This window comes from Gopherus evgoodei, chromosome 7 (assembly GCF_007399415.2).
Source record: "Gopherus evgoodei ecotype Sinaloan lineage chromosome 7, rGopEvg1_v1.p, whole genome shotgun sequence".
NCBI lineage: Eukaryota > Metazoa > Chordata > Testudines > Testudinidae > Gopherus > Gopherus evgoodei.
Window position 1 is genome coordinate 304599 of NC_044328.1, and position 13848 is coordinate 318446.

The 13848-nt window shown below is 49.8% G+C and overlaps 1 protein-coding gene across 1 annotated transcript in view; it reads left to right on the forward strand.

The window, feature by feature from the left end:
- CPN1 (carboxypeptidase N subunit 1) overlaps nt 1–13848 on the forward strand; it is a 31080-nt gene that overhangs the window by 2132 nt on the left and 15100 nt on the right. Inside the window, exons 2-5 of the mRNA XM_030571051.1 lie at nt 4584–4780; nt 9907–10062; nt 10609–10797; nt 12445–12556. Of these exons, the coding sequence (XP_030426911.1) occupies nt 4584–4780; nt 9907–10062; nt 10609–10797; nt 12445–12556 (654 nt within the window). The remainder of the gene's footprint in view (nt 1–4583; nt 4781–9906; nt 10063–10608; nt 10798–12444; nt 12557–13848) is intronic.

Here is a 13848-nt window from a genome sequence, read left to right on the forward strand (position 1 = left end):
TCCTTCCCTGCGGTTTGCAGGGGGGTTCGGGGAACGCGAGAGCAAACCGCGGCGAAGCTGGTCTCCTTCCCCGGTGTCTCGCGTTCCCGAACCCCCGTGCAAGCAGGTCTCCTTCCCTGCGGTTTGCAGGGGGGTTCGGGGAACGCGAGAGCAAACCGCGGCGAAGCTGGTCTCCTTCCCCGGTTTGCTCTCGCGTTCCCCGAACCCCCCTTGAAGCCGCCCAACAGCGCTGCAGTGTGGCCACATCTAACACCACTTGCAGCGCTGGTTGCTGTAAGTGTGGCCACTCCGCAGCGCTGGCCCTATACAGCTGTACTAATACAGCTGTAACAACCAGCGCTGCAAAATTGTAGATGTAGACATACCCTGAGTGTTCTTCTGTTGACTCCATATGCAAAAATGGGCTTCCATTGTATTGGCTTACAATGCTTAATTTACATAGTTGACAGGGAGACAGGTGAATCATCTTTTGTCTCAAAACCTGTTTGTCATCCCTGTCTTGATTTGGAGTTTAAAACGTGTTTAGTAAATATACACAACTTCTTAAATAGCATTCATCCGCACATCCTGGCATGGTTCTGAGGATCAGCATGATGTAAGATTTCATTAGATACCTCACAGGACCCGTTTTGGATCAATACTGTGAAAACAGCGCGTCAGGTGTGGTGGCTTTGTCAGGCCTGATAGCAATTGCTGTAACAGAATGAAGTGGGCATTCACCCATGAAAGCTTGCTCCAATACATCTGTTAGTCTTTAAGGTGCCACAGGAGTCTGTCGCTTTTTACAGATCCAGGCTAACCTGGCTACCCCTCTGATACTGTAACAGAACAGTGAGCCCTTTGCCAGTTGGCACCGAGGCATTCTTAGGGTCACAGGTGCTTTCTCTGCTTTGCAGACAAAACCTGTCAAATTTAGATTGGATTGTCTGCCCCATGTGAGCAGAATCTGCTGGAGTGGAGGGGAGGCAACCTCTCCTCTGGGTGAGAGGCCGTCCATCTTCTGACTCCAGGAAGTCCAAGGTGCTGGGGAGAGTGCAGTCACAGCCTGTGCTTCATGCCTATTTCTTCCCAGCTGGTGAAATCAAGCAGGGGATGCTGCATCCACTCTCAGGAGCCCAACAGCATCTCCTGTGGGGTCTGGGCAGACGCTGAGGTACTAGCACTCTCCAGCAAACAGCTTGGCCCTTACCAGGAGACAGTCTCCTAACACTCCTCATAACTACTTACTACCCTGCTCTAGCCTTTTAGACTGCTAGGGGTGAGCTCTGCATATGCCCTAGTGCACATGCAGATGAGCCAGGCCTGCGCCTGAATGTCTACACCACAATTAAACAGTCCCTTAGCCCGAGTCCGCTGGCACAGGCCAGCTGTGGGTTTTCAATTGCAGTGCAGAGATACCTGGGGACAGGAGGGGGAACTGTTGAGAGGCTTATGGTGACTCACCTCTGCACTCACTAGAGCTCAGATTGCCCTGACAATCCAGCCTCAGCCTGGGAGTGGCAGGGAGATGGCTCTGGTCCTGAGAATCAGTGAATTAAGCCTCCATGTCCTCACTGAGTCTAAAATTCAGTAAAGACGAATGCAAAGTACTTCACTTAGGAAGGAAAAATCAAATGCACAACTACAAAATGTGGAATAACTGGCTAGGTGGCAGCACTGCTGAAAAGGATCTGGGGTTATAGTGGCTCACAAATTGAATATGAGCCAACAGTGTGAAGAAGTTATGAAAAGGGCTAATAGGAGTGTCACATGTAAGATATGAGAGGTAATTGTCCCTCTCTACTTGGCACTGGTGAGGCTTCAGCTGGAGTTCTCTGCCCAGCACTGGGCAGCACACTTCAGGAAAGATGTGGACAAACTGGTGAGAGCCTAGAAGGGAGCATCAAAAATGACCAGAGGTTTAGAGAACCTGATCTATGGGGAAAGGTTAAAAAAACTGGGCTTGCTGAGTCTTGCAAAAAGCAGACTGAGGGTAATGTGATAACAGTCTTCATATAAGTTAGGGGCTGTTATAAAGGAGACTGTGATCAATTGTTCTCCATGTCCACTGAAGGTAGGACAAGGAGTAATGGGTTTAATCTGCAGCAAGGGAGATTTAGGTTAGATACATTAGAACCTCAGAGTTACGAACACCAGAGTTACGAACTGACCGGTCAACCTCACTCCACATTTAGAACCAGAAGTAGCCAATCAGACAGCGGCAGGGACCCACCCCAACAAAAAGATCCAGTACAGGACTATGTGAAAGGTAAACCACTAAAAACAAAGGGGATGTTTTAAAAAATATTTGAGAAGGAAAGAAACTGTTTCTGTGCTTGTTTCATTTAAATGACGATGGTTCATAGCAGCATTTTTCTTCTGCACAATAAAGTTTCAAAGCTGTATTAAGTCAGTGTTCAGCTGTAAACTTTTGAAAGACCAACCATTATATTTTGTTCAGAATTATGAACATTTCAGAGTTACAAACAACCTCCATTTCCAAGGCATTGGTAACACTGAGGTTCTACTGTATTAGGAAAATCCTTATAACTAGGAAGCGAGTTAAACTGGGAAGTAGGCTTCCCCGTGGCTGGAGATTTTTAAGAACAGGTTGGACAAACACCTCTCTGGGATGGTCTCGCTATGCTTGGTTCTTCCTTAGTGCAGCTGTTTGGGTTTGTGCTCCCAAGGTCCTGTCCAGCCCTACATTTCTATGCACAGGTGCCAGCTTTCAGGTTTCCCTGGGGTACTCAACCCCCGCTCAGCTCCAGGCCCCACCCTCACTCCACCCCTTCCCCCAAACCCCCACCCCGCCTCTTCCTGCCCACTTGTGCCCCCTCGCCCAAGTGCGCCCTGTCCCTTGCTCCTCCCCCTCCCACCCAGCACCTCCTGCCCGATGGAGCAGTGCAGCGGGGCAGGAGGGGGAGGAGTTGTTTGGCAGAGCGCTGGGGGGAGGGGGAGAGCTGGCTGCCAGTGGTTACTAAGCACCCACTAACTTTTTTCTGTGGGTGCTCCAGCCCTGGAGCACCCATGGAGTCAGCACCTGTGTTTCTATGATTCTATGATATATTTAGCCATTAGGTCCTAGGGGGTGGCTGCGGAGCCAGGCACAACTTGCTAGCGATTTGCTTGACAGCCATGGGAGAAGGGGTCGTGGTGGGTACAGGGCACAGTGCTCTCTGGTGAGGGACTCTGCACTGCAGGAGTCTGCCCTGCCCCCTCCCTCGTACACTGGGTTCTCTGCCTCTGGAGGAGATGAAAAGGGGCTCTGGCCTAGATGCTTGGCCTGGTTCTCATCAGACCCTTTGCCTTCCCTGTCTGGCTGAGGTTACGGTCTGGGTAAGAGCTGGCCTGATGATTACTAAGAAATTCCAAAGAGCGTAGAGTTCAGTGTCCCATTTACTCATGTGGATGGATGGCACTGGTGCTCTGGGATCTCTCCAGCTACCTGGTGCAATTCAGGCCCTGTCCTTGGCTAATAAATCCACATTCCCCCATGTGCCGTTTCCCTCCTCCCCGCCCCCCCATGGAGCTCAGCTCGGGCACTGTGTCACTCCCTAGAACTGAACACTGGAGAGCCGAGGGCAGGCTGCTCTCAACAGGGGACTCCTGTAATAAGCTTACTGTCATTACGCTGACAGAACAGGCTGTGCAGAGCTCCAGGGAGGGAGTCCCAGCCTCCTCAGGCCCACATCCAGCGCTGGCCAGAGGGAGCTTACCAGGGTTTAATGGGGCAGCTCTTGCTTTCAATGCATCTTTATAGGAAAGAATCTGGGGGTAGGCCAAGGCTGAGAGAGTGAGTTTATCCTGCAGTTTAATTTAAAACATCTTGAGGCTTGTGAAGTCTGGAATATGACATGCCAACGAGCAGCACTGAGAACAAACAGTGAAGGGGAGTTCTGGGCCAAGAGAGAGACCGGCACAAATAGCTTGCTCTTCATGGAGTTTGAGCCAGTGACTTCCCTGCTCCCTCTGCATCAAAGTCGTGATGCCCCTGCATCCCCTCCAGCTTCAGAACACCCCATGGTTGTGCCCCCCAGTATTGGAGCAGTAACTCTCCTGCACCTGCCCTCCCCACCCCAGTGTCTGAACAGACACCTCCACCCACCTCCCCTCCTCTCCCCTCCCTTCCCGTACTAGAGCAGTGACCCTCTGTTCAATGTGTTATGCTGCATTTCTTGTCCTAGTCTGAAGCTGATCAGCTGTTAAGCAACCACTGTATTCTACTGTGGCAGTGGCAGTGTCTCAGTGGTGGGCCATGCTTTTGGGGTAGGTCCCACTCCTCCTGCACTTTGACAGTGAAGGGGTTGAGCAGTGTAAGAGACTGCAGATACTATTATTGATTAGTGAGTTTACTTATTAAATGAAAGAGAACATTATTACTTATCTGAGTACCTAGGAGCCCCAGTCCTGGCCCAGGACCCCATTTGCTAGGTGCGGTACAAACAAACCATTTGGGTCATTCGTTGGTTCTGCTCAGAGGTGTCACTGGGTTGCCCCACTGAATGTTGGCTCCCTGTTCATGGGGAGTATCTGGCTCCGTACCATATCTCAGCCCCCACGCCCCTTGTTTATGATGTCACTGGGTCTCTTGTTTCCCCCAGTGGAGCCAGAGTTCAAGTATGTTGGGAACATGCATGGGAACGAGGTTCTGGGCAGGGAGCTGCTGCTCCAGCTTTCTGAATTCCTATGTGAGGAGTATCACCGGCGGAACGAACGGCTCACACGGCTCATCTGGGACACACGCATCCACATCCTGCCCTCTATGAACCCAGATGGATATGAAGTGGCTGCCAACCAGGTACCAGGCAAGCATTCTCCTCATCTTACCTGGCAAGGGCATGTCATGCCCTTGTGCTGTAGGACCCTAGTGCCTCTTCCACCAGTAATTGCCCAGGATGAATAGAAAATAATAGCACAGGCATGTAGGGGCAAAATCAGAAAGGTACAACATGAGTTATACCTAGCAAGGGACACAAAAGGCAATAAGAATAGAAAGATTAAGGAACATGCAGATCCACTACTTAGTGAGGATGGAGAGCTAACAACAGACATCAAAAAGGCTGAGATATTTAAAGCCTATTTTGCTTCCATCTTCACCAAGCTGGAGGGGTTGCAAAAACTTTGGAGGACAAGATTAGAATTCAAAATGACCTTGACAAGTTGGAGAATTGGTCTGAATTCAGCAAGCTGAAATTCAATGAAGACAAGTGTGAAGTACTTTACTTAGGAAGTAAAAATCAAATGCACAGCTACAAAATGGGAAATAACTAGCTAGGCGGTAGCATTGCTGAAAAGGATGGGGGGGGTACAGTGGGTCACAAATTGAATGAGTCAACAATGTGATCCAGTTGCAAAAAAGGCTAATATTTTCAGGGATATAGTAACAGGAAGATTGTATGTAAGACATGGGAAGTAGTTGTCCCACTATACTCAGCACTGGAGAGGCCTCAGCTGGAGAACTGTGTCCAGTTCTGGGCCCCACACTTTAGGAAAGTTGTGGACAAATTTGGAAAGAGTCCAGAGGAAAGCAACAAAAATGATAAAAGGTTTAGAAAACCTGACCTATGAGGAAGGAGTTTTTAAAATGAGAATCTTTAGTCTTGAGAAAAGACTGAGGGGAGAGGACTTGATAAGTCTTCAAAATTGTTATCAGCTCTTATAAAGAGGACTGTGATCAATTGTTCTCCATGTCCACTAAAGGTAGGACAAGAAGTAAGGGGCTTAATCTGCAGCAGGGAAGATTTAAGTTAGATAACAGGAAAATCTTTATAATGCTCAGGGGAGTTAAGCTCTGGAACAGGCTCCCAATGGAAGTTGTGGAATCCCTGTAACTGGAAATTTTTAAGAATGGGCTGGACAAACACCTGTTGTGCTCAGGCAGAAGTAAACCTGGACCATCCCCAAGAGACTGAACTAGATGACCCTTCCTGCTCTACGTGTCTATGATTGCAGAGCGAGACCATCATTCTGCTGTCTCTTCCACCTGCACCCTCCAAATCCCTGGTCTCAGCTTGTGTTTCATCCCATCCCCCTGCCCTTGCTCCCTCAATGTGTGTTTCACCCAACTTGGACCCCATCCTGGGGACCATGGGTCCTTCAGCACATCTCACCCCAGCCTCGACCTCCAAAACGTCCAGGTCCTCAGCCTGTAATTTACCTCACTTGGGCACCTCACCATTGTCTCTGTGGCTCTATTGTTTCCATTATTGCTACAGATTGTGGACTTTACAAGTCTTCAGGGAGCTGACTCTTTTATTTGTATTTCAGTCTCTAGAGCTCAGCTAGCTCTGACCTGCATCTGCCCTCTTTGAGTGACAGACTGGGAGCTGACCAGGAAACCTGCTGTCCTCCTTTATTCTTGCTCTGCATTGTGTGGGGTGGGTGTCAGATATTAAAGATCACAAGAGCCATGGTGCTGTCAATGGATTGTAGAGAAACCCTGTATCTGGACATCTGACTCTAACCCTGCAGAAGTTACAGGCACTGGGCCGCTCTGCCCTTGCTAAATCCCACAGCAGCTGCAGGGTGGGAGGGTAGACCATAGCCCCCAGGCTAAGCAGGTAAGTGATTCATTTAAGGGGACACCGATTTGCTGCCCAAGAAGGCAAGTTGCTGAATCCACACAGTGTTGGGGGCATGTTCCCTACACAGCAGGGAAAACAGGCAGCTGAGAAACGTTGACAAGAGCAGGATGGGAGGAAGACTGGTCCTGTGACTAAGGAGGGCTGGGGCCATCAGATTCTCTGGTCCAGACAAGCAGTGCTCAGTGCTGAATCAGGAGTGTTGTGTATGAGGGTAAAGTAGCTTTCCACCCCCTTATGGCCCCCCAAATGAAGCCAGTTCAGCACCCAATGTGAATTGGAGTAGCCCTAATCTGATAGAAAATTGAATGCATAGGAACATAGGAATCGCCAGACCAGATCATTGGCAAGGTCCATTGTCACAGAGTAATGGGTCCCTTTAAGGCAGGATGGGACCCGCCCCTCGTGAAGTAACTGCTTCCTACCCTGAGGGAAGTGGGGCAAAGGCGGGTCACCTGGTCCTTATAAAAGGGCTCTGCGAGCTCAGTCTGGGAGTGGAACCGCAGGGACTGGTGGTGGGCTCTTGTGGGAGGCCCCGAGCCAGTGTCTGTAGGAGGCTGAGTACTCCAAGCAGTACTGGATTTACCATGGTGCCAATGGCTCCATAGCGCCAGGCCCAAGCTCACAACGCCCCGTAACACTCGCTCCCCGCCCCCCTTGCGCAGCGCTGCAGAAGCGGAGGTTCAGAGTGAGCAGCAGGGATCCAGCCTGGGAGCTGAGAACTCACAGGACCCTGGGAGCTGTAGTTCCTTGGCCAGCTCCTGCTTATACAGCCAACCCTGGAGTGGGGAAGGAACTACATTTCCCAGCATTCCCTTGGTCGCTATCAACAGGAAAGGGAGGCAGGCTGCTGAGACCCCATGTGCTGCAGCTTGCCCTGAAAGAGGAGCTGGCTGCTAGAAGGGGTTGGCCCTGTGAATGGGGAACAAGTGTGCCCAAAGAGTAGAAGATATCACCCTCAGAAGACTTACCCAGACTGGATATGGGATGCTGGTGTGACCTCGCCTGGCAGCCACCGAAGAAGGAACTGGGTGGACTAAATGGGCAGTGCCCCTCTCTATCTGAAGCCTAGCAAGGGAGGTACGTGGATCCCACCAGAAGTTAAAATAAATAAGGGAGGGGAGGCTTTACTAGAGGTCCTGGCAGCTTCAGATACAGTACCAGGCACGTAGGAGAATTTCTACATCTGAGCCATGGAAGCAGAAGCAGAACAGGCTGCTGTTACTTCATTTCTCCCAAATCAAATATGCGGGTCCACTGTAACTTGCTGTAGGAAAAGTAGGATGAAATTGAGCAACAAATGCTGGCAGCTCCCGAGAGCTAACTAGGACTGGAATTGCTATTTTCAACAGTCATTACAATTTTTTTTCAATTTTTTTTTCGTTTTGTTTGTTTAAAAGGGAGACAGTAATATTGAATTGGCAAATTCCCCATAGAAACAAAGAGTGGAATATCAAAGGCACCTCAACTTGTCCTCATTTATGTAGGACAGTCTTATAATATGGATCAGCCTTCGAATTGCCACCCTTCCCTTGACTAGCAGCTGCAACTGTCTAAGGCTGGCCTCTAGCAATTGGCCTCATGGCTGTAGCAAGAGAAGCTGCAGGTGGCTCTGTGACTACTGGGGGCCATTAAGCTAGAGCAGATAAAGAAACTGGAATTAACCTCAGGGAATAGAAGTCACCAGTAGGAAAGGAATGTCAAGGGAACAGGGAAAGAGGAAGCAGGTCAGGCTTGCAGCGAGAGAATGGCCCCAGCTGGGTGGGGAGCATGTCCAAAGTAGAAAGGAAACAAGCATGGGGAGAGGTGGTGGTGATCAGGTAGCAGACTAGCATGTAGATGGGAGCAGAGGGAGAAAGGCTGGTAGCTTCAGATTCCCAAGGGTTAAATCCTCACTTTGGGGAAATGGTATTTGTGAGTGGCTTGCTCAAATGGCAGGATGGGTGCTGAGGGAGGGATTTGTCAGAATTTATCAGGTATCTGCTGGCTGTGGAACTTTGAGCTGAGATCAGGACCACATGGAGTGATGGGTGACATAGGGTGGTACTGGAGACATGGCTAGAGAAAGTCTGAGTGAGGAAGGAGATAAATCTGGGGGGAGTTTCCCTGATCACTATGAAAGTTCTGCCCACATGGGTACAGCTCAATGAGAAGAACTGGGGGCTGAGGGAGCTGTGTATGGCAATGCAGATAGTCATGCAGAGGTGTGGGATCAAAATGAAAAATGTCTCTGAGATTCAGTTCCAGGTATGCTATAGCACCAATGGCACTGCCACACCAGGGCCACACTCGGAGCCCACAAATGTGTTTGGCGTCGAGGCACACAAATGATTAATCCGGCCCTGACTCCAAGGGACCGAGCCTGGGGGTTAGTGCTCTGGGAGCAAGGAAAGACTCAAAGGTAGCCCAGAAAAGGGCTGTGAACAGGGCCTAAAGGGTGGGCTGATGAAACGCCCACAAAAGGCAGAAGAACTTGTGTTGCTTGGGACTTTTTTGTTGCCCTGTTGGAGGCCTGGAAGGAGTTAAGTTTGTGGCTTGGCTGGAGGGCCAACTCACATCTCCAGTCTTGACTCGTGTGTGTGGAGTTTATTAAAAGAGCCCTGAGGAAGAGGGAAACTGAGGTAGGGTGCTGCAGCGCCACCCCAGGCCGTGAGTGGGGGGGTTGGGAGGTGGTGGCAGTGCTAGCATCCATCTAATCTAGTGTCTTGTCTCTGACACTGGCAGCACCACATCCACCAGAAGAGGGACAAACTGCCCTGCAGTTGGCAGATGTGGGATATGTTGGGCCATGGAAGGGCTCATCTGGATCAGGTGGATTTAATCTCTGGTCCGTGAATTTTATTGGCATTAACCACACTAATGTTGGATGCAGAATGCAAACAATGGTCCCATAAAATAAATGTAAATAGTGTTCGTGAAGGTGCAATGCCCAGTACTCAGGTGCATGCCTGGGTCTGTGTATGATTTCCCTGTCTCTACTGGAATTCATCCCACTCTCCTGGTGCTGTTAAACATGGTCCACGGGCATGGAAATCAGAGTGGTCTAGTTATGGCTCTGTCATTGACTGCTGCCTGACCTTGGGCCAGTTGCTTACTCAGGCCATGCCTCAGTTTCCGCTTCTGGGAAATGGAGATAATGATACTGACCCTCCACTGTCCCATGCTCAGAGAGTGCTGTTCATTCCCCGGGACAGCAGTGACTCATATCTGATGGTCACAGACACTACTGACGCCCAGTTACCTTTTGAAGCTATTGGAGGTATCCGGGCTCTTCCCACATGGTGTTTGGATTGAGCCTGCGCTCTCCCTGGTCTCACAGGAGTTACGTGCCTTCTCCCTCCAGGACCCGGACGCCATTGGGTACCTGATGGGCAGGAACAATGCCAACGGAATTGACTTGAACCGTAACTTCCCCGATCTCAACACTTTCATGTACTACAACGAAAAAAACGGTGGCCCCAATCACCACATCCCTCTGCCAGCCAACTGGAAAAGCCAGGTATGGACCAGGGATTTCCAGCAGCAATACAGGATTGCACCAGCACCGCCTGCATGGAGAAACACCAACTCTACTCTGTACTTCCCAGTCCCCCTTTTCAGAGAAACAGCACCTCCTCTAAGGGCCCCACGTACTGGTTTATGTCTGAAGAACATTATGACTGGCTGGGATGACTTAATTGGGGATTGGTCCTGCTTTGAGCAGGGGGTTGGACTAGATACCTCCTGAGGTCCCTTCCAAACCTGAGATTCTATGACACACTTTGCATCACAGGGCTTTCAAGAGGAACCTGACCCAGCAGTTGCCCCTTTTGGTGAACACCCTGAGTTCCATCCCGTATAAGTCTGCACTGGAAAAGTGTTTTTGTCTAAAAAATCCTGTGAATACTTTTACTTTGGGTGGATATAAAAGCAATTAGTCAAATGGGGTGTCTATCACCCCCACTCCCCTGAGCACTATCCACGAACCAGGCTATAATGAGACTCCACACTGAGCCCAGTGCTGCAATGGTTCTGACTCTCATGCCAGCATCTCTTTTGCTTGCAGGTGGAGCCAGAAACACTGGCTGTCATTCACTGGATGAGCCGCTACAACTTTGTCCTCTCAGCCAATCTCCACGGTGGAGCTCTAGTGGCGAATTACCCCTACGACAAAGCCCAGGAACAGCGAAGCCGGGGCTATCAGCGCAAAAGCAACACCCCGTCCCCTACTCCTGATGACAAGCTGTTCCGGAAGGTGCATGAGCGCTCCTAATGAGGCTCGGGCCCCAAATGTCAGATCTCACAAGATCAGCTCTTCTTCATTCAGTATCTGAACCAGACTGTAGGGGTTGAGGATTTAGGTCTGGGATTTGAATCCAGACTACCACACCTTGATCCACCAGCCCCTAAACAAACATGTGATGGGATTTGGATCAGAAGTTCCAGTTTTAGCCCAGCCTTTACTTTTAATCATCTGCAAAAAGCTCTTTGAAATAGGCAATAGGATGACATATGATGTTGGGCTAAATACATCCCTGGTATAAACATCACTGATGTCCATGGTGTTTGTGCTATGAATGAATCCGGCCCATTTTCCATGTACGGGAAAGTGTAGGCACAGGCCTCTCCTTGTCAGTGCAATAATCCTTCCTATAGGTCGGAGTCTGCAAAATGCTGAGAGCCGCCAAAGCGGGCCTGAGCGCCCTCAATTCCCGGGGGCTTCAACAGGAGCAGGATTGGGCTCTGTGTGACACTAACGGGCCCCCAACTAATCAGTTTTACTCTTCCTTCTCCTTGCCCCACCTACCTCTCTGGAGAGGGTCTGACGGGCCTGCACTGCGGTAACATGCAGTTTGGGTGTGCTCTGAAGTCAAGACTGACTTTCCACCATGTTTCCCAAGTCAGCCGGTGCAGACGGAGGGGTCGTTTTACTGCTGACCAGTGATCACTGAGCAGAGAGAATCCAGGCTCCACAGCTGGAATAAAAACGTATCAGAATGATAAATCTCTTGCTTCTGGGGTCAGATCCAACCTCTGCCTCCTGGGGCCTTGGAAGAAACTGCCCGAGGGGCTGGCTATTCCATAAATGTCCATTATGGGCTTTCTTGCACCTTCCTCTGGGTCTGTCTGTTGTCAGAGACAGGAGACTGTGCTCCTCTCTGCTCCTACGGGCTCTTGTGTCTGGGTAGGGAGCAGCAGGGACCGTAAGAGGTAAACAGAGCTTTCAGGCTGACCTGCCTCCTTCAAAAAGACATGGGTGACCTTGGCCTTCAAGGGGTTACTTTCTGAAGAGGCGGGATCTTGTTGCTATGGCAGTGAGAGCCAGAGCTCGGGCTCCAATCAGAAAGTGCTGTCCTGGATTTCCCATTACAAGTTGGACTGAATTTACATTGCAACAGAGCCCTTCCCCGACCACACCTGTCAGGGCTCCCACTGGGTGGCAAACCCCAGGAGAGGGATGGGACAACCCCACCCAACTGTGCAACGGCATCCCCCAGCTCGAATTCTCCGTAGGCTTTGTTGGCAGGTTCCTGAGCTCAGGGGGTTAGGGCTGGGGTGAGGTGCCCCTGCTGGGGGAGGGGCTGGGGGCAGGTTCCTGAGCCCAGGGGGTTAGGGCTGGGGGCAGGTTCCCCTGCTGGGGGAGGGGCTGGGGGCAGGTTCCCAAGCTCATGTGGGCAGGGCTGAGGTATAGGTTCCTATGATGGTGTGGGGGGGGGAGGGGGGTGTCTGTGTGAAGACCAGTGGTGGGGCTGTGCTGGGCCTGCTCTCTCTCACTTGGGTTTAGCTTCATTGGAGGGGTTCCTGCTTGTCCCTAGTGTACATGGGAGCAGACTCAGACTGAGGGACATGGGGCCAGAGGGGCGAAGCCAGCGCTGTGACCAGCCTCATGCTCTCTCTGCAGCTGGCCAAAGCCTATTCCTACGCCCATCACTCGATGCACCAGAGCCCAACCTGTGGAGAACAGTTTGCAGATGGCATCACCAATGGGGCCTCCTGGTATTCTCTCAGCAAGGGTAAGAGCTGGGGGAGCGGGAACCGGAAGTTGGAGGAAGGTCCAGAGGGAACAGGAGAGGGAGAGATGAGGCTATGGGAGGTCTGGGCTGCAGAGGGGGTAGTGGGACAGACGGGCTGGGGAAGGGATGAGCAGGATTGGAGAGAGAGGGTAATAGCTGGGAAGAGGTATAGAGTTCATGGTTTGAGGGAGGTGTAATGGCTGTGGGGAGGGTACAGGGTTAAGGGATGGTGAGACAATACGTGGAGATAATGGCTAAGGAAGGGGCTCAGTGAGTGATGACCAATCCCCCAGAATCTGGGTACTCGGGAGTACTCGTTTCTGTCAAACCTTGAGTATGAAGCTGGAGGGGCCACAATGTGGAAGTGACAAGACATAAAAGCAGCAATAAAATTAAAAACAATAACAAAAAATAATGGAAAAAGTTGATATCACTGACTGTACACTGCCAGTCATGAATGCTGACAATTGATAAGGGAAGTTAGATTTTCCATGGATACCATGTCTAGTAGGGTTACGGACATCAAGAAGGATTGAAAAAGACTATCTTAGGAGAAGAAGGCAACCTAGCAGTGGTATAGGTCCATTATTAACTAGGGATGATAAAATTTCTATTCTGTATTTGGGAAGAAGCTGGATGGCACAGTCACAGCTTGTGCTGATAATGAAATAGTTTATTCTGAGAGTAACATGGGAGGATGTTAAACAGCAACAGCTAAAATTAAACATTTTCTGATCTGTAGGACACAAAAACTTGCACAAAAGAATTGTTCAAGGAGCTCTCTGAGCCAGCGATTAATATTCCTTAGCACAAAAGAATGCATAAAGTAAAATATTGCATCTAGCAACTGTGTGTGATAAATTTTTCACTTTTTTGTCAGCTATAATGCTTTTTTATAATGCAGTTTGCTGAAACATTTAGCAAATGAAAGTGTGTTGGGAATTGCACAAGTAACTTTCCAAGCTTCAAACTGACAATATATTATTGACCTTAACCATAGTACCTGAATATTCATTTTCTGAATGAAGATGTCTGTCTTTTTACAGAAAGTTTTGAGTTTGGGAGTTTTTAGGTTATAAATACCAAATTCTCCCTGTAGGTCTGCCCCGGTATTTGGAGGACTGGGAATGAGATATTATAGGAGGCTGTGTCAGTTTACTGTGACCTCATGTTCCAAGTCTTTGAAAGACTGCTGAAGTCAGGACTTGATGTTTGTGACAAATGCTTGGTTGGTTTTTTTTTTAATTTCATTATGCTACCTTAATACATCAGAGCACTAAAGTGAAGGATTT